Source organism: Macrobrachium rosenbergii, chromosome 43 (assembly GCF_040412425.1).
Source record: "Macrobrachium rosenbergii isolate ZJJX-2024 chromosome 43, ASM4041242v1, whole genome shotgun sequence".
Lineage (NCBI taxonomy): Eukaryota > Metazoa > Arthropoda > Malacostraca > Decapoda > Palaemonidae > Macrobrachium > Macrobrachium rosenbergii.
The window spans coordinates 43639946-43660281 of record NC_089783.1 but is presented as its reverse complement, the minus strand read 5'-3'; the positions used below and the strand labels follow the sequence as shown (position 1 = coordinate 43660281).

Here is a 20336-nt window from a genome sequence, read left to right as displayed (position 1 = left end):
TAGAGACTCACCCAGATTCCTCCCTCCAACCAGTGAGTCTTCCTAATGTAGAGGACCAATGGTTTGTATATTGTGTTGGAACAAATAACAGTTTTTAAAGTAAACTGTATTTTTCCAAACTATACAAACCTGAGGTCCTTTACATTACATTTTCATGCCCACCTCATGCCACCCCTCAATCTGACACCTGGGCCGAAAGGCAAATTGGAATGCTTACATCCAGACAGGTGGGACTCCCGCCTCCTGGATGGTAGTTAACTGCCTAACCACCTCGTTTGAAAGTTCAACAGCCATTTCCAGCTGCGCTGTAAGTAGTTCCCAATGTAAAGGACCTCAGGTTTGTAGTTAGGAAAAAGACAATTTACTTTTAAAAATTTTAATTTTCTATTTAAAATTTTTTTCTAAAACTGTTTTCATGATTTCAGATGTTAATCAAGACGAACTCATCATGGCACAAGAAAAACAGATAGCAGAGGAGGTATGTACTATATTGATTCTCTCTCTAGATAAAACCTAGTTTGGAATTGGGTACGATCAGTGAAAATTTCAACCAAGTCAAGATTTTAGAGAGAATAAGCTTCAGTTATAGAGATGCAGGATGTAGAGGTGTAACATGGAACTGCATTCCTTTAAGTATAGAATATTTGAATTCAGGCTTCTTGTAAATATGTTTGACCTTACATGTTCTTTGAAATTTGTAGGGTTTAGGTAGTTGAATTTTTTTGAATTTTTTCCAGTTTGCTACAATAGGTATTTTATGTGATCAGATCATATTAAAGTACTGTAATTGATTATATATTTGTCCAACTTCATTGATAAAAAATCTCCATGATAAGAGCCTCATGTTGAGCACCGATTTTTGGAAGATGTTTAGTCTTAATTACAGATTAGCCGGACCAGAAAAGAAAACTAAGGAAATTGTCTTTGATCTGTAATCTTTTATAATCATCTGCAAGGCACCATTTTAGATTCAGTTTGAATATGTATTTGAAGTACAGTACCATGAATAGAGACAAGGGTTTTAGGGCAGTGATAGACAGTTTTAGTTATTCCCAGCAGAGGTGCACAGTACCTGTGATGGATAGCTGCTATTGTAATTTTAAGTACAGCACACTAGTTTTTCCATGGGTATTAATGGTGTTGGCCCCAAACAGTAACTCTTGCTGCCCCCAAACCTTGAGCCCTAATGCAGTGTATATGTTGGCCACAAACTATCATTTTTTATTGCAAACAATTTATTATTCAACATCCAGCCACACAAAGGGAAAAGGTGATGTTAAAACACTCATGATGATGAGTTTATTATAAACAATACAGGAGTTGCTGTACAAATATACCTTTTCTCTTGTACAGTACTGTACAGAACACTATCAACTGTGTAAGGTTAGAGATAGAAAGAGAGTACTGTACTGTTACAGGAATACAAGTCCATCACTTTTATATCAATTTTAAATGGTAGTATTCCTCAGGGTGACCTAGAATTGGTTGTTGAAACTTGACAATAAGATACCATAGTTAAGTGGATGTAGCTTAGTTTCTTGCTATGTTCTGCCTGACTGCCAGTCAAAATTTTATGTTACTTTTTCTATGTTTGGTGTTGTGAATGCCTTCTAAATGGAGGCTTCTAAGAAAAGATGAGCCTTCTGCAATTTTACCTAAGGATCAGCTGGGACAGGAAGGTTTATCCAGACACCTTCATTTTCCCTATTTCAACCGAGATCAAGGAGGGCCTGCACTGGTGGAATTCAGAAAGCAGGTTAGCGGAAGGAAAGTCTTTTCATCTGTTGAGCCCCAGCCTAGACTTTTATTCTGATGCGTTGGATCTAGGTTGGGGAGCTCTTTTAGGGAGCAAGGAAGTTTCAGGGACATGGTCCACGGAACAGAGAGGGTGGCATATAAATGCCAGGGAACTGAGAGTGGCACATCTGGGACTCCAGTTCTTCAGCTGGGAAGTATGTGAAAAAACAGTAGTGGTACATTCAGACAACACGACTGCCCTATCTTATATAATAAAGAATCAAGGGGGAACTCACTCCTTCTCTCTTTGCGAGATAGCAAGGGAGCTTCTACTTTTGGGTGGATCAAAACCAGACAAACCTTTTAACACACTTCATACAAGGGAAGTCAAATGTTCTGGTGGACGAATTGAGTTGCCAGAAACAGGTGCTGCCCACAAAATGGATGCTAGATCAGCATGTATGTCTGGATCTATGGAAACTTTTGGGGACCCCAATTCTTGACCTTTTGTGACTTCCAGAAACCACCATCTTCCTCTGTTTTGCTCGCCAGTTCCGGATCCTTTAGCATGGGCAATAGATGCTATGGTTCAGAACTGGTCCAACAAGTTCCTCTATGGCTTCCCACCTCTTAAGTATGGTGAGGCAAGTTTTAAACAAATTTCAGATGCACCAGAATGTAGAAATGATCCTAGTAGCTCCGTTTTGGCCAATGAAAGAGTGGTTTCTGGACCTTCTCGAACTTCCATCGGACTTCCCGAGGCTTCTTCCTCAAAAGCTTCATCTACTCAAACAATCCCACTTTTGGCAGTTTCATCAGGGATTGTCTTCTCTGGTCCTAATGCTACAAACTGTCAGGAAAGTCCTGCAGAAGAAAGGCTTTTGAGGAGCAGCATCACAAGCTATTGCCAAATGCAGACTTCAGTGCTCAGACAGAGTTTATCCATGAAAGTGGGTGATATTTTGAGATTGGTGCAAAAGCTGCAGAGTTTCCTCTTCTGAAACATTTGTGGCAGAAGTAGCAGATTTTATGCTATACTTGAGGACCGACAGAGGCCTTTCTAGTCCGATGATTAAAGGATACAGAGCCATGTTGGGCTCAGTATTCCAACATAGAGGGATAGATCTCTCTTCAAACCATGATTTGTCAGACTTATCAAATCATTTGATTAGGAAGACACTGTTTCTTGTAGCCTTAGCAACAGCCAAACGAATCAGTGAGATCCATGTGATGGATAGAAGAGTGGGCTTCTCTCTAGGTAGTGCTGTCTGCCCCCATTCCTTGGGGCTAAAAATGAATCCTTGTCCAATCCGTGGGCTTGTTCTTTTTCCATGAAAAGTCTATCAGAGATTGTTGGTCCTAATGATGAAGAGAGAGTTTTGTGTCCTGTGAGGGCGCTGAAGTACTATATTGACAGAACAAAAGGAGTACATGGTTCGTCTAGTGATTTATAGTGTTCAGCCAAGAACCCCTTGCGCCCACTGTCAAAGAATGCCCTGGCATTCTTCCACAGACACCTAATCAAGGAAGCTCATTCCTCAATTGGAGATAAGCCCTCCCCTTGTGTAAAGTGAAGGCACATGAAATTAGAGCAGTAGCAACTTCCTTAGCCTTCAAGCATAATTTGTCTTCTATATTGCAAGCTGCTTTCTGGAAGTGTCATTCAGCATTCGCTTCACATTATTTAAAGGAGATAGAGACTGTATATGAAAACTGCAGTACATTTGGTCTGTTTTTGGTGGCTGGTGTATGTGTGTTGGGGAGGAAGCAATCCTTCATACTAAGCTTCGCCTTGAAACAAGGGTTTTGAGTTTTTTGAGGAAGCCTGGGGGCATGACGTGCCCAGAGTACCTTCCAGTCATTTGTGGTTGGGTAATGGTGTTTTTATGGTGGTGTTGGTGACTGTGATTTCTCTGGTTATATATATATTTTGTACTGTGCCCAGGGCAGGGGCAACTTTGTATCTTTGTGAAGCAGTCGGAATTGTCCCTTGCTGCAAGGTACCCACTAAAATAGTAGGTGACTCTCGGCTATATCGCTGTGCCACTCTACGATAAGATGAGCGCCATCCAGAGGCAGTATCTTCCTGTAGCAGCTCTCTTATCAGGTGAGGATTCAACAGACATTATTTTAGTGTTAGCAATCTTTTCTATTCTCAAATCCATTACAGTTATTAATGTTTTGGGGTAGATATGTTGATGCCTCTCACCTCCTATTAATGTGGGAATCAGCAATGCAATTACTTGGTAAGTTACTTATATACTTCTTCTAGCAAGGGGAGGAAGGAGACCATGACAGTAAGACAAACCCAATGCTTGTACTTGCCTTATTGTCACCGACTTTCAAATTCTTCCTAGCCTACTTTGCCTGAATTAACGTTTCTTCATTCATGCAAAGGGACCCAGAAGTCTGACAATTGATCATTTTGTCAGAGGCAGTTTTCCCTTCCTCACTCTTTCTACCAGGAAGGGAACACAAGGTGTGGCAAACTCCAGTCAGTTCATAGAGACTCACTCAGATTCCTCCCTCCAACCAGTGAGTCTTCCTAATCTGAAGGACCGACGGTTTGCATATTGTGTCGGAACAAATCACAATTTTTTAAAGTAAATTGTATTTTTCCTAACTATACAAACCTGAGGTCCTTTACATTACATTTCATGTCCACCTCATGCCACCCCTCAATGTGACACCTGGGCTGAAAGGCAAATTGGAATGTTTACATCCGGGTAGGCATTACAGTACTCCTGCCTCCTGGATGATAGTTAACTGCCTGACCACCTTGTTCGAAAGTTCAACAGCTGTTTCCAGCTTTGCTGAAAGTAATTCCTAATGTAAAGGACCTCAGGTTTGTATGGTTAGGAAAAATACATTTACTTTAAAAAATTATGATTTTAACTAAGTATAATTCATACACTTCATTTAGAGATCACATTAAGTACAAATCATACACTTCATTCAGAGATCACCTCAAGTATAAATCATACACTTCATTCAGAGATCACATCATACAGATTACTGTCTAGCAAAGATAACCTTCATTGGGATTTAAAATAGCCCAGGAAAAATGTAATTTTCAGTCTCTATGATGCACAGTAAATTTCCGAGACTTCTTTCATGCTAAGAGTGTAAGGGTTGTTGTTGAAATATAATTTTTTTAAAAATTAGATAATTTTTATATACAAAACACTACAAAAAACTTTGCTCTCCTCCCGACCCCTCCAAGCCTCAGTTGGTTAAGAATACCCAGAGAATGACCACCGCTGTATTAGATTAGGTTACCATGAGATAATTGGTGTGTGTGTGTGTGTGTAACAAAATTAAATACATTTGAAAAAGATGTCTTTTAACTAATATTCTTGTGTTACAGATAAAAGCCAACATTGCCATGGTTGGAGCTCTAGAAGGATTATCTTCTCTTGAAAAAGAATATTCTAATGATCCAGTATATTCTAGTAAGGTTGGTAACTTTCATCATCACTAGTAGTGTATGTAGTACAAAGAAATTAATATCGTATTTGCCTATTATCATGCTTAGCCATGCATTCAGGAGAGAGAGAAGCTCTCTCTCTCTCTCTCTCTCTCTTACCTGGTTTGGTTTTCTCTACTTCATTCTTTTTCTGTGTGAATGATTTCAATGTAAATATTTCCATGCAATTATTGTTCAGGCAAAGTCTTTTAAAGGACAATTATACTGTATTTCCTTGTATTGAAATAACAGAGTGGAGAAGTTTTTCCTATACTGGTTCAGTGGTAGTTATATACATAGTACACATTGTAAGTACCTCTGACTTATTACACTTTCATGTTACCATAAGTATTGAATGAAAGTAATCCCTTCCTTAACTGTTTCAGCTTTTATATATGAATTAGTAATTTTACTTGTTATTATTAGTGTTATTGTCTGGGATTAAAAATATATTGTTAATATTGTTATTTTTGGTGTATCTTGCTTAAGTGATTTTTATGAATACAGTACTGTACAGTATGTTGTACAGTAAACCCCCTGTATTCGCGTTCTCATGATTCGCGGACTCATGCATTTGTGGGTTTCTCTGTGGAACATATCTAGCCATTATTCGCGGAAAATTCGCCCATTTGCGGTATTTTTCACTGAGAAATATTCACTACTGTATTTTCATATAATTTTCATGGATAAATGCACTTTTTGTGATAAAACTATTAAAATACTCAGGTATACAGTAAAGCCCCCATATTTGCGTTCTCATGGTTGGTGGACTCACGCATTCGCGGGTTTCTCTGTGGAACATATCTAGTCATTTTTCACTGAGAAATATTCCCTAATTACTGTATTTTCATGAATAAATGCACTTTTTGCGATAAAACTATTAAAATACTCAGGTATAAGCATTTTTACAGGGTTTTTCTTGGTTTAAGCTATCAAAATGGGCAGTTCTAAGTGTTTTTAGAGGGGTTTTAAGCATTCGCGGATTTGACCTATTCGCGGTGGGGTGTGGGACGCATCCCCCGTGAATACGGGGGGTTTCACTGTATGCATGTTTTAAGTATTCGCGGATTTGTCCTATTTGCGGTGGTGGGGGGGGTGTGTGGGACGCATGCCCCGCGAATACGGTGGGTTCACTGTGCTATTTCAATATGTCTCAGCTGCTTGACAAGAGTGTAAGGTGAAATACTCTCTGCAGCAATGTAGATGCATAGGCGTGCCTGGTAAACTATGTTGCAATTTCATGGCAGATGTTTACAGAACTTTATATAATCTTTGTAGTGCTTGTCGATGTCAGTTGTGCTTCCTCAAATAGCTTGTGATGTATGTGAAGATTGGTCTTCTTTGCAATTTACCAGGATGTTTCATAAAAATCCTATGACAGTTCTTTAAGGAATGTTGTGTCCTTTTGGCTTCTCAAGCATTTTTGGGTTCTGTCCCTGTATTGGATGAGCCATTTGTAGTAAAAGAGCAATTACCTTCCTGTACTACTGCCCTATGCAACGGTGACCCACTACCCCTTCATCTTTCACTCTTCAGTTCCTGGCTTATGGATTAACTGAAGGACTTTATTTTTCACTTTGCACTAGAAACTTGGGAATAACCTGCATTGCATTTTAAAGAATCTTCCATTTGCCTTCTATACATGTTCCGGCAAGAAGGATTGTCATCTCTCTTGAGCGTTGAAGGTGCGCTTTCTCTCTTGAAATATTCTTTTTATCTCTGCCCTCTTCTGATGCTAGTGGCCTCCCAGAACCAGAGCTTCTCTCCTGCCAGTTCCAGGGGTTTTCTGGTGTTTCAGAGGCTGCAGCTGTCTACTGTTTTCTTGTCATTGGCTTCTCAGACTTGTCACATCTTGCTTTCTTTGCCACTCTCCAGCATCCAGTTGAGATACTCCTCCTTTTACTACTAAGTGGCGCTTGTGTTTTTATTCTTAACCTTGCTTGTGCCTCCAGACATTTTAATGGGTCAAGCATTTACAGAACTTTAGAAATCAAATGTAACCAAAAGTTGACCCCAAAAATCAGTAAAATGTCTGCATGTGTGGATTGTTATATCCATTTAGGTGGATGGATTTAGAGTTTCAGAAGTTGGTCAAACTATCCTCATGAATTTATGTAAGTAAACATCTGTAGAGTTATGCTTTGCCTTAAGTCGTAACAAGTTAAGTTGTTGTCAACTTGACTGTAGTTTTTTGTTAACTAATGATCAGCGAAAATAAGACTCTTGCATTGGTTTACTGTAGTTTATGTCAGCCAGGGTCATTATTAGCTTTATTATTGGTTGTTTATAGGGTGCTCAGGATTGATTTTTGATGGTTTTGATTATTCTGCTGTGTTTTCATTAAAAAGGCTGCAAAAGATCGAATTATCAAAAGACTGGAAAAAAAGGTCAAATTATCAAAAGGATTTTTGTATTTCAGTTACAACACTATCAGTGGAATTATGGGGTGTTTAGGTGGCCTCAGTTGTTTTCTTAGTTAATTTGGGTTAAGTTTTTTTTTTTTTTTTTTTTTTTTAACTTAGGTCACATGCTATAGGACCATTTATTGACATGCTAGGTACACCTTTTGCCAGGATGAGATCTTTGCAGTTCTGGGAATGGACCCATTTCATAGATAGAAACTTCTTTTTTCCTTTAAGTGGATATTACCCAGCACCTTTACCTTGTTTGTCACTTAAGATATATAGAGGGTTTTTCTTAAAGGTGTTATGGAAAATAATGGAAATAATGTCATCTGATGTAAAACTATAGTATATAATTTATTAATTATGTTCTGTTTTGCACAGGTAGTAACATTGCTGCCAAAATTCTCAAATGTCCGCCGAACACGACCAGATGGGAACTGCTTCCTCCGAGGTTTTATTTTTGCATATTTAGAATATTGCATTTATCACAGAGATGAATTAGAAAGGTAAGGTTTGTCATGCTTGAAGTTCATAGTGTATGTGCATCTGTTTGATTCTACAAGGATATAAACCGTTTTCTTTGTATGACTATACCTTCAGCAGATGTTGGTTCAATTGTTGAAGCTTGGTAATAAAGTACAGTAGTTAATTGTTGGCAGGTAGGTGAACTGTGAGACACTTCCCAGTCACCTGACTTTTATCTGTACTTTTATTTCAGCTACCGCTTAATCAAGATGTCTCTTTTGCTGCTGTGGTCATGCAACTCTCCTTGGTTTTGAAGCTTTTATTATAGTGCTTGGTATATCGTTATGTTTGTGGTTGTTCAGTATGCCAGGGATCCTCTTGAGACAGTTTCGTCTTTCCAGTGGATCATATGTATAAAAGAGTTGGTGTCATTTCATAAAACCTCACCTTAGTCTTTGGGATAATTTTCTTATAGACATGCTCAGGAAGGTTGGGATACATCTTGTCTTAGAATCTTTGGGTTCTGCATGAGATATCCTTTAGCAGTTTCTTACAACAGCTCAACTGGCAAGTAAGGAGATCAGTCCTTGTGCCATAAATCCAGCCATTCCTTTGAGCATGAGCCAAAAAATCCATGTCTGGCCCTATATTTTTCCTTTGTCATTTTATTTTTTTTTTATCCATCTTTACTCATATCATGCCTGTTTCCCATTTCTATCACTTTTAAGAATTTTTTATGTTAAGAATTTTTGTCCTATATATATGTGGCTTATCATACAATCCATTGAGGTAACTAGTTTCCAGTCAGCTAATATAAGTCTCTAAGGTTACTATATTTTAGTTTATATGATTGTAATATTGATGATACTTGTATTTACAATATATGTAACTGCAATCCCAATTTATTCATATGTATAACTTCCAGATTCAAGAAATACCTTGAGGGAAGCAAGGATGAACTTTTTAAAATGGGCTTTCCAGAATTCACAACAGAAGATTTTCATGATATGGTAAGTATAACGAGCTAGGTTTATTTTTCTTGAGCTGACATGTTTTTTTAATGGAAGGATTATGGTAGTAGCTGACCACTTTATTGTCCAGCTGTTGGCTCATTATGCTTCTGGTGTGTTGCTCTTTTGTTTGATGCTTGAGAACATTATTATAAATTTAAATTAAACTAAATATTAACTAAACAGTGAGTAGTTTTTAAAACAAACTTTCCATATTTTCCAGAAGTTTAGCTATAAATACATTTAATAATAAAGCAAAATAAAAACTTGAGTCAGAATTGATGGCTGATAAGGAATTAAATTACTGAAATGCCAAATCAAACAGTAGATATGGAATTAAGAATTAAAAGTAGGTTTACTTAGCGGTAAATAATTTTTCCAGTAACCTGATTGCAATTTTTAATGGGAACTTGGTAATATTACCCAGCTTTGTGGGAAAAAGGATTAAATTTTGATGCTCAAATTTTGGTTTTTCCTCCAGTTCATGCAAGTTGTTAATGACTTAGAGGGGAGTGGCAGTGTTGGGAGAGTTGAAGCCATTATCAATGATGCTGGCACATCAGATTATCTTGTGGTTTACCTCCGCCTTCTAATCTCTGCTCATTTGCAGAAGAATGCAGAGTTCTTTAGTTTTTTTATTGAAGGTGGTAGAACAGTAGAAGAATTTTGTAAACAGGTATGTTGCATACAGAGTTTAGTTTGTATGTGGGCCTTCACTATGTTGAACTTAAATGATGTAAATTGGATATATTCTTTTACTTATGAAACGGCTTGATTTTATGTAAGTGACTTACCAAGTAATTACATAGCTAACGTTTCTAGTATTGGCAGCTAAAATTTGAAACTCGCAGTAGCGAGTCTTTTGTTTTGGTGTCGGTGTCTAACCCCGCCCACTTTTGTGGAAGAAGAACTGAGCAAATGGTATCAATTTGTTTCTGCCGGCTTACAGCACAGGTTGTGAGCAGCAGCTGGATTTGGAACTCAACACTTTGCTGGTTTCTGGTTGTATCTTGATCAGTGAAGTATTTTTTGCTTTCGGTAGCCTTTCAGCAATTAGGTATATAGGTTTTTTATTAAAACCTTAGAATTTCACGGATATGCCTTCTTGATTGTGACTTTGTACTTTAATTCTTGACTTGCTTAGCGATGATGTCAGACACAAGTACGACTAGTACTTGGTATTGCAGCAAAGGCTGTAATACAAGATTAACCTTTGCTAAATATGATTCTCATACTTTGTGCACAACTTGCAGGGAGCAGGCTTGTTCAATAGATAAACCATGTACTGAGTGTGAGGGTTGGGATCCAAAACAGTGGAAAATTTTGAGTTCTCACCTATCAAAGCTAGTGAGGTATAGGAAGAGAAAAGCGACCATTAATGATGACAAGACTGTAGCTAGTCAGGAATCTGCTAGGTCTTCTGTGGTACCTATTGTATCTTTGCCTGTATTTTCTCCCATTCCCACCTCTGATCCTTTACCCAACTCTAAGTTCGAGTTACTAGTGAACACAGTGGCTCAGTTAGGGGCTGTAGTGCATTCTTTGATGGAATATAAAGGTAGTGATAAAAGTGAAGTATATAAAGGTAGTGATAAAAGTGAAGTGTTGGTGGAGGAGCTGGCTGCTCGTCCCAGCCGATTTTCCTAGGCGAAGGTCCTTGGCATACTCCCCAAAACCTGGGAGAAGCCATACCGGAGGCCCAAGAGAGGTCGGTGGGGTCTGCCCATGGGTAGTCGGCCCCTCAGTCACACCTGTTGTAAAGTCCCAGGTGACAACAGTGCATGACAGCCATTGGAAGGGCATTTTTCGGAGGCTCACCATCTTTCTAGTTCAGAGGCTTCCAGCCCTAAACAGAGGTGCCAATGGTGCTTCAGTGACGTGTCAAGACCACTGAAAAGGTCCGCAGCGGATGTGTCTCGCTTGCCTCAGGTGCCATGCAAGAAGGTGAAGGAGTCTCGCCCGTCTTGCAGTATTTGGGGTAGCCCAGAGCGCTTTCCCCTGATCCTTCTCCCGACATTCACCGTCGCAAGCACCCAGTGGTGCCAGGTAGCGCAGCAGTGTCAGAGTGCTTGTCTCCTGAACCTTCTCCTGATGTTTCTAGATGCAAGCATCTAGTTGTGCCAGTTGGCACAGCAGAGTGTTTTTTCCTGCTCCTTCTCCCGACGCTTCAAGGTGCAAGCGCCCACTGACGCCAGTTAGCGCAGCAGCTCCCGAGCACCAATCAGCTTCCGAGGTTCCAGTAACTCCTGAGCTTCCTTTTGCGTCCAAGCGTTCTTTGGCGCCAAAGCAGTCAGTGGCTGTCAAGTGCTCAGCGTCTCTCGAGCGACCAGTGACTGCCAAGCAGCCACAAGCTTCCGAGCACCCATTAGTGCCCACTCGCTTGGAGAATCTTCACCATGTGGTGTATTCCGATTATCCTGACTCTTCTTCTAAGCACCTGGCGCCAGGCCATTCAGTAACAGCGCCTCCTCTTCTGCAGCAAGTTTTGACGTCATTGTGTTTGGATCCGTCTCTTGCTCCCATTCTAGATGATATTTTAGGATTTTTAAAGAAACCCTCCTCATCTGTGAAACCTGCTAAAGAGTTGTCATTGTCTCCAGTCTCTTCGGTTGAGGAGGATATGGATAAGGAGCCAGAAGAAGATTCCCCTCCTTCTGCTTATGCTGCACTATTCCAGTTTCTTCTACGCAGCTTTCCCACCTTTTTCTCTCTGGCTGCTCCGTCTTTGCCTGCATCAGCCTTTCAGATGAGTGGTCTTCCGAGCGAGTCTTCTAAGTTACCTAGGATGGTGCTATCCACCTCTGAAAGGAAAGCCCTGAACGAAGTTGAGACTTGGCTTTCGGACAAAATGGAGAAAGGGAAGGCTTGTTTCAGTTGACCCCCTACAAGGCTGTTGAACAAAAGGTATTGGTATTATGCCACCGGAGAAGCTCCTTCCTTTTGGGGGGTTGATCCCTGCCTCCTCCCAGGGGGACTTCTCCGGTTTGATTGACTCACCCCATAGGTCAGCCTTTTCAGCAGGCAAGATAATGTTCTCCGCAGCCAAACTCAACCATTTGCTGAAGAACATGTTTAAGATTTTTGAAGTGGTCAGTTTTTTAGACTGGACATTGGGCGCTCTAGAGCATAAGTTTCAGGAACACCCTACAGCACTGTGGGATTTATCTTCAGATCTTCTTGGAGTTCTCTTCTGTGTGGTTAAGGTGATTGGAGACAGCTTTCATTAATTGGCCTCTCACTACGCCTTGGGAATTTTAAAGAAGAGGGAACTTTGCTGCTGATACACTTTGAAGGGAGTCATCACAGCTCAAAAATCCGCCCTTCTCTTCTCCCTTCTGGTATGTGAGTTTTTGTTCCCGCAGGCAGTGGTGAATAATATTGCTTCGGCTTTACAAAAGAAGTTGAAGAAAGATCTTTTGGTACATTCCTCAAAGCATCCTAAGGAGCTTATACCATTTAGCTCCAAGACATCCTCTCCTCTGCAGCCCTTTCCTGTTCATGGGAACAAGTGAAGGGCTCAACCAAGAGGTCGTATGAATGTGTGTTCCAGAAATCGTCATTGAAAGTCTTCAGCTAAGAAATAAACCAAGTGTCCTCCGTGCCGCAGTAGGTTCAGGCTCCTTCTCTTTTGGGAGATTTGGAAGGAGAAAGGGGCAGAACAATGGGTAGTGGAAATTCTCAGGTTTGGCTTTGCTCAGTCTTCAGGCACAGAAGCCTTGACTTATCCTCAGATCAGGACCTCTCTGATTTAATAAAATCCTTTGATACAAGTAAGCAAAAGAGGATAGAACCAGTATCTTGGAACCTAGACGTGGTCCCAAAACGGTTGTCTTGACCACCTTTCGAACCTATCAGCACCTCTTCTCTCAGGAATCTGACTAAGAAGACCCTCTTTCCGGTAGCCTTCGCCACAGCTGAGATGTTAGTGAGATACAGGCTATAGATAGAAGGACTGGTTTCACTGGAGGAAATTCAATCTGTTCCTATGCACTCAGATTATCTCGCAGAGAATGAGAATCCATCTAAACCCTTACCTTGTTCTTTTAAGGTCAAGAATTTGGGAGAAATACTAGGACCTTTAAGGGCTTTAAATTTTTACCTGAAAAGGACCGAGAAATTATGGGGACCCTCCAGTAATTTGTGGACTTCAGTCAAAGATCCTTCATATCCTCTTACAAAGAATTCTCTCTCTTTTTTCTGGCACAGTGTTGGGGGAGGGAATGTAGGAAGCATGCCTTCCATCCTTTCTCATCACTTTGATCTATGGTGTTGAGTTCTAGGGCCCATAAATGAATGGTTACAACTTTAGAATTCAGCTCAGCTCAATCAGTGAGTGTCTCAGGGAGATCAGTATTGTTCTTGACTTGATGGGAGGATGTCTTGCTCTTCTCTCTCCCATGATGTCTTTTTATTTATTTGTTCATAAATATACCCAGGGATTGCTGTTTGTTTGGTTCTTATCTTTTATGATATGATGTAGTTACAACTGTAATTTTGCAAAGAAATGTTAAAAAAAACATGTATACCTCCAAAAAGTTACTGCATCCCCTGATCTCAGTAAACTTAGGTAAATATTTTACAACAGATATACTCAGAATTTGCTACTGATTTTAGTTCTTAGCTGTTATGATATTGTGTGAGCTGTAATTATGATTATACAAAATAAAATAAAATAAATTAGTAGAAAAAACATGTATAACTTGGTAAAATTTACAAGTGTCTTGTAAAGAGGCCCACACAGGGTTGTAAATAGTCACTTTCAACTTCCTGTGGAAGGTGGGGAAAATTTTTTAGAATTTTTCTTCTTACACCAAGTGCATTTGCATATCTTCCACTTTCCATTGATGTGTTTTATCTTAAATTGGCCAACCTTAAAGTTTGCATGGTCTGGGGAGTTGCAAAATATTATAATTAACCCTTCCCTTAAGGGTAAATAATGTTTTGGGGTAGAGTAGTCCATGTATCCCACCTCCTGTCAGTGTGGAATCAGCTATGTAATTACTTGGTAGGTCACTTATATAAAAATGACATTTTTATAATAAAATAAAGTTTTATACATACTTACCAAGTACTTACAGAATGAGAGCCCTCCCTCCTCCCCTCACATGGACATAATGACAAAAACAAATTGATACCATTTGCTCAGTTGTTCCTCTTCTTCTTTGAAAGTGGCCAGGGTTAGATACTTACACCAAAACAAAAGAATCGCTACCACGACTTTCAAATTTTAGCTGCCAATACTAGAAACATTAGCTATGTAATTAATTGGCAAGTATATATAAAACTTATTTTATTATAAAAATGTCATTTTTGAATGGAAAATTAAATGACAAACCTTTTATATTTTTATAACTGAAAGACAAAAAATGCAGTAAGTTAAAAATACCATACAGTGCACTGTATCTGTATAAAAACTAGGAAAAATCCTGGTGTTCAACACTAAAACCTATTGATTTATTTTAACCTTATTAGTGGTAATGACAACATCCAAACATATCCCATTAAAAGAAGAGTTCACTATTCTTCCTCATTAAAAGAAGAGTTCACTATTCTTCCTCATTAAAAGAAGAGTTCACTATTCTTCCTCTCTTGAATATGCATCAGGGTTCATGGGGAACTCCCTGTGGTGGAAACATGTCATTATTCGTGAGCCTGGTGTTAAATCACACCTAATCAACAATGAATCATTTTTCTTCTATGGTCAAGGGATTCTTAAAATTATATTTCAAATCCAAACTTTGAAGATTTTCAAAATGACATTCTTAAATTCATTCTTAAATTCCTTTCTATATTTCGCACATCAGTAAATGGTACTGAGGCATAAAAAATGACAAATTTTTAATGAAATTGTATTTTCCATAGCTAACAAACCTGCGGTCTTAGCATAAGGATAACTCTTCCAGTGCCAGTTGGAAACCGGTAAAAAACATGAAAAATTGTAGAACAAGGTATTGGTGGCAACGGGGTTCGGCCAGTCAGATGAGATAGGAGGCATCAGCCGGCATCCCTTAACCCGAGAGCATGGTGGCACATCCAGTTTCATCCTTACTGCATTACTAGAAGGACGTGCTGCTGCCCTTCCTTCCAGAAGCCGGTGTTTTTCTTGCCCATTTACCTTCTTTGTTTTGCCTTTTGTGTTGTGAATTAGTACTTTTCTGTGTGAGGCAGAAGAAATTTGACTGTGAAAATTAGGTTATAGTTGGAAGCTGCTAAAATAGGTCTGAATAGAATATTTTCCTCATGAATTTTAAATAAACATTGCAAAACATGTACCATATGAAGAACCAAAAGAAAAGAGGTCAAAGTACACCTGTTCATATATGATGCTATTATCCTTCAGGGCTTTTAAATTACTGTTAATTATGCCTTCCATTTTGAAAATAGGACAAAACCCTGGAGAAATTTGTTCAGTAAATTTAGTAAGATCATTTAGGACATGGTTAATCTTTTCTGTATAATTTTCTTTATCCAGCAATACAGTGCCTTTACCTTTGTCCAGTCTAGTTGTGATGAGATCAGGATTTTATGGCTAAATTCTTCAGCACATTATAATCATCTCTCCTGAGGAAGGGAGACCAATTGCTTTTTAAAGTGGAGAACATTTTGGGAGCAACATGGTTTAAATTTCATTGGAATATACTAATTTCTGTAGGAAAAGGAAGTTGGCAAAGTCTTTGGTAAAGGAATTCAAATAGGAAAAATAAATGGCTATAGTTTGGATGGTAGTTGGGCATGCAAAAATCCAAACCTGAATGCAAAAGGTACACTTGCACACTTCTCTTGGATATTTCTTAGTCAGAAAGGCTAAAAACTATCTCCTTAGGATTAAGAAAATTTGGTATACTGATACTCAGCTTGTTCAACTATCTGTGATTAATCTGTTGTTTGTTTGTCTGCAAAGGAAATTATGTATCTATTTATCAAAGTTTGTTTATCACAGAGGATAATTGTTAAACATGAATTTACCATTGCTTCATTATGTACAACTCTTCGTAATGCTATTTCTCTTTTAGATACCATGTTTTTAAAGACAACAGCAGGTGTGATCTCTTGTAGGTACTGGTGATTTGGCACAAAGAAAAAAGTAAACATGGACTTGTCAGACTTAGCCAGTTCACTCCTAGATTGGTAGGCAGACCACCCAGCTGGGACCTGGTACTGGTTGTGAAGAGTTTAACAAGGCCATCTCACAATCCTCTCGGCCAGGCCCAGGCCCTTCTCCTAGATACAACAGTAAAGACTGCATTCCTGCCAGTCCAGGCATCATTGCAAAATGAGCACGCTACATCCCTCGTAAGACGTTGTGACCATTCTGTACTTACAGCTTTGAGGTAAAGATCCAGAAAGTGGGCCAAGCAGTGTTACGATTCTCCCCTTTGTGATACTGGCCATATCTGTGGCATCAGCGAGTGTCCAGGATGATCTTGAGCACAGGAGTAAATAGTCCCTAGTTTCTAGGAACACATTGTCCTGGCTCAAGCAGGCTATATTTGGAGATATCCATGAAGGATTTGCCAGAGCTCAGAATTAACCAGTAGATTGAGTAGCAACTTATAGTGGCTGGATAGGAAGATGGAAGAAAGGAAGCAGGAATGGAGATAAAATAGAAGGCTAAAAAAGTGAATGTAGGTAGGGGCTGAAGGGGTGGTGCAAACAACCTTGAGTAATGCCTACAGTGCAACAAGTTGTGTAGAAAATAAGAAATGTGATATATGTAACTTGCCAAGTAATTACATAGCTATACTGTTCCACTCACGCGGCAGTTAAAAATTTGAAGTTCGCAGTAGTGATTCATTTGCTTATAATGTAGGTAACTACCCCGCCCTCTACTGGGGAACAATAGGTACAACATAACAGCGATCATCACTACTTTTCTGCCGCCTTTACTGTCAATATTGAATGGTTTGGTGGTTGAATTTGAGGTTTTTTCTTCACTTTTCCCAAGGATTTGGTGAAGTACTCATTGTTTTGGTAGCTTTTCAGCTTAGCCTAGTGGATTTTGTACAGTTTATTTATGATGTCCAATTCCAGTTCATCAAGTATTAGGTATTATAGGGAGGGTTGCAAGACCTGAATGACCAAAGTAACCTACGATAGTCACATGAATTATGCAAAATGTAGAGGACAAGAATGTTCAACAGATCTCACTTGTGATGAATGTGTTGGATAGGGTGAGAAGAAATGGAAGGTTCTTAGGTCTCATTTGGATAAGTTAGATAGAGATAGGAAGAGGAATGTGGCTGTTAGAGCTGAGAGTAGAGCTCAGAGTGTAGAACCTGTCACTAACATTCAACTCATTGACTGTAACATTCCTTCCTCTCCTGCCCTTGCTTCATCCCCCATCCTTAGTCCTCCTAATAATTCTCCATCAACCCCTGTTCTTGGCTCGTATGCTTCTGATCTTGATCTTGGTACAGCAGCCAGACTCGAGAGTAAGTTCGATCGTAAATTCGATCTCATAGTTAGTACTGTGAGTTGGGTGAATCACTTAGTCCTTATGGACGAAGTGCAGAGTATTAAACAAGTGTCAGTGCCAGTGGAGGAGGTGGCTGTCTGTACCACTGACGCTCCCAGACAAAGGTCACTGTCACACTCCCCTGAACCTGTGAGCAGACATACCGGAGGTCCAAAGGAGGTTAGCAGGGTTTGCCCATGGGCAGTCTCCCCCTCATCCGATTCAGTGCTTTGTAGTTCTTACAGCAATTGGAAATGTGTCACAGTGATTGCCTACCAGTTATCATCTGACTCCAATAGTGACTCTAGTGCCAATAAGAGGCGTTTTTGGGACTTCCCAGGTGAATCTTGTCCCTTGAAGAGACGTCATGGTAGAGACGCCTCTCCTTTTTGTTCGAAGCATGCTGGAGGCCGTTCCGCCAGCCCACAACCGAATTGCAGTACGTGGTGCAACCCCGTTTGCCCTTCACCCGAGCGTTCACATGCTGAACTTCATCACTCAGCTCATAAACGCACTTCTGAGAAACGCTTATCTTCTTCTGGGCACCCATATGAGTGTCCAGAGTGTTCGCCAGACTGCCTCCCATTCTTCGAGCACCTGCCTCGAGCCAGCGTGGCTCCCACTAAGTGCTCAGAGCCAACCAGGTGGCCAGTTTCTACTGAACACACACTTACTTCATCATGTCCCACTCTTGTGCCTGAAGATCCTTCTTTTTCGCGTATCAAGAAGCAGTCGGAAGATGTACTGGGCCTTCTGCATAAGGCTCCCCCTTCACATAAGCCTTCTCAAGACCTTACTTTGCCTCCTGTTTCTTCAGTGGAGGAAGTAGTACCAGACCACCCTCCTACAATGTATGCATCCCTGATGAGATATTTTTCGGCAACCTTCCCCTCTCACTTCTAACCAGCTGCTCCAGTGTTGCCCACCTCCACGTTTCTGATGAGAAAGAAAGGCGCTTAAAGAGATAGAGGATTGGTTGTCGGTTAAGAGGGAACAAGGGAAAGTCGCTTTTGCCTTTCCTCCTGCTAGATTGATGCCCAGGAGATGTCTCTTATTCGACTGGAGAAGTTCCATCCTTGGGAGGTGCTGCCTCTTCCCAAGGTGACTTCTCAGGCTTGACAGACTTGGCTCGCCACTCAGCTTTTTCTTCTGCTAAAGTTTTCTTTGCTTCTTCGGAGTTTGGCTACCTTGTGAAGCACTTGTTTAAAGTACTGGAAGTCTTCAGCTTTCTGGACTGGTCGATAGGAACTCTCACCAGGAATATAGAAGATCACAACGTTTTAGCGTCCGACTTGGCTGCGATTGGCTGGGAATGTTATCCTGTGCAGATAAGGCAGTGAGGGATGGCTCCTCCGAAGTAGTGGGTCTTTTCGCCACAGGAGTTTTGAAGAAGAGGGAGTTGTGGTGCTCCTTTGCCATGAAAGGAGGGATGTCTGTTCAGAAGTCTGCACTTATATACTCTCCCTTGGATAAGCATTATTTGTTCCCTCAATCAACGGTGAAGGAGATTGCCACCAATTTGCAGAAGAAATCAACTCAAGACCTTCTTGCACAGACTTCGAGGATCTTATTGCCTTTTCTGCCAAGTCTGTCTCTCCTCTGCAGCAGCATCCCTTTCATGGAGGCAGACAGGGTTTCTCGAGACCCCGCTCCAAGGTGCGTTTCTCTGCTAAATCCATCAAGAGGACTTCAGCCAAAACCTCTTCCAAAATGTGACTCTTCCATCCTTCTTGCACCCATGGGAGCCAGACTCCCTCTTCTGGCAGAGGTGGAGTGCAAGAGGCGCGGAGCCTTGGACGATCAGAGTTCTCAAAGAGGGTTACTCGATCCCATTCTTAGAGTACCCTCCTCTTGTGAATTCGTATATCGCATTGACAGCACACTCGGAGGGCTCCGAGAAGTTCATAGCTCTCATGGAGGAAGATGTCTTCTTTCCTAAGGAAAAAGACCATAGAGGTTACCTGAGATTTGTCTTTGGGGGCAGTCTTCCAGCTTCAAGCCCTTTGTTTCGGTCTCTCCACTGTCCCACAAGTATTCACACGAGTCCTATCACCCCTCCCGAGATGACTTCACCTCCCAGGTATCAACATAAATCTATACCTAGACGGCTGGCTTCTCCGCTCCCAGTCTGAGGAACAGTGCATGATGGATCTGCAGACTACCCTTCTTCTTGCAGAGGACCTCAGACTTTTAATAAATTAAGAGAAGTCCCAACTAGCCTCAACTCAGGAGATTCTTTATTTGGGAATGAGGATCAACTCCTGAGTTTTTGGGCTTTTCCCCCTCCCCAAAGAGGATAGAATCCTGTCTTCAGTCAGTACAGGACCTTCTTTTGCTTCCGGTTTGCTCAGAGAATCAATGGATTAGTCTTGAACCCTCTCATCCATAGAACAGTTTGTGAAGCTAGAAAGACTTCATATGAGGCCCCTTCAGTTCTTTCTACAAGCAAGCTGGAATAAAAGACAGCAACCAGACACAGTGACGTTCCCAGTTATGAACGAGAGAAAGGAGGATCTCCGGTGGTGGACATCCAGGGAGAGACTTTCAGAGGGAAAGTCTCTGCAACTTCCAAGACCCAACTTCTCCTTCTGTGCAGACGCCTCAGACCAGGGGTGGGGAGCTCGTTTGGGCACTCGGGAAGCTTCCGGCATTTGGTCTGCGGATCAGAAGAAGCTACATATAAACGCCAAGGAGTTATCTGCCATTCACCTCGGCCTGAAGCATCTTGTGAAAGCATTAGCAAACAGAACCGTGGTGGTACATTCCAACAACACCACGGCTCTCTCCTGTATCAAGAA

The 20336-nt window shown here is 40.6% G+C and overlaps 1 protein-coding gene across 3 annotated transcripts in view; it reads left to right on the top strand.

The window, feature by feature from the left end:
- Nucleotides 1–20336, top strand: part of LOC136828838 (ubiquitin thioesterase otubain-like) — a 39993-nt gene that overhangs the window by 5499 nt on the left and 14158 nt on the right. For 2 of the 3 annotated variants that reach the window (XM_067087107.1, XM_067087105.1), the window contains exons 2-6: nt 426–478; nt 5105–5194; nt 7990–8114; nt 8999–9083; nt 9565–9759. In XM_067087107.1, the coding sequence (XP_066943208.1) occupies nt 426–478; nt 5105–5194; nt 7990–8114; nt 8999–9083; nt 9565–9759 (548 nt within the window). Of the gene's footprint in view, nt 1–425; nt 479–5104; nt 5199–7989; nt 8115–8998; nt 9084–9564; nt 9760–20336 lie in introns of all 3 variants that reach the window. The other variant, XM_067087106.1, reaches the window with a different exon arrangement.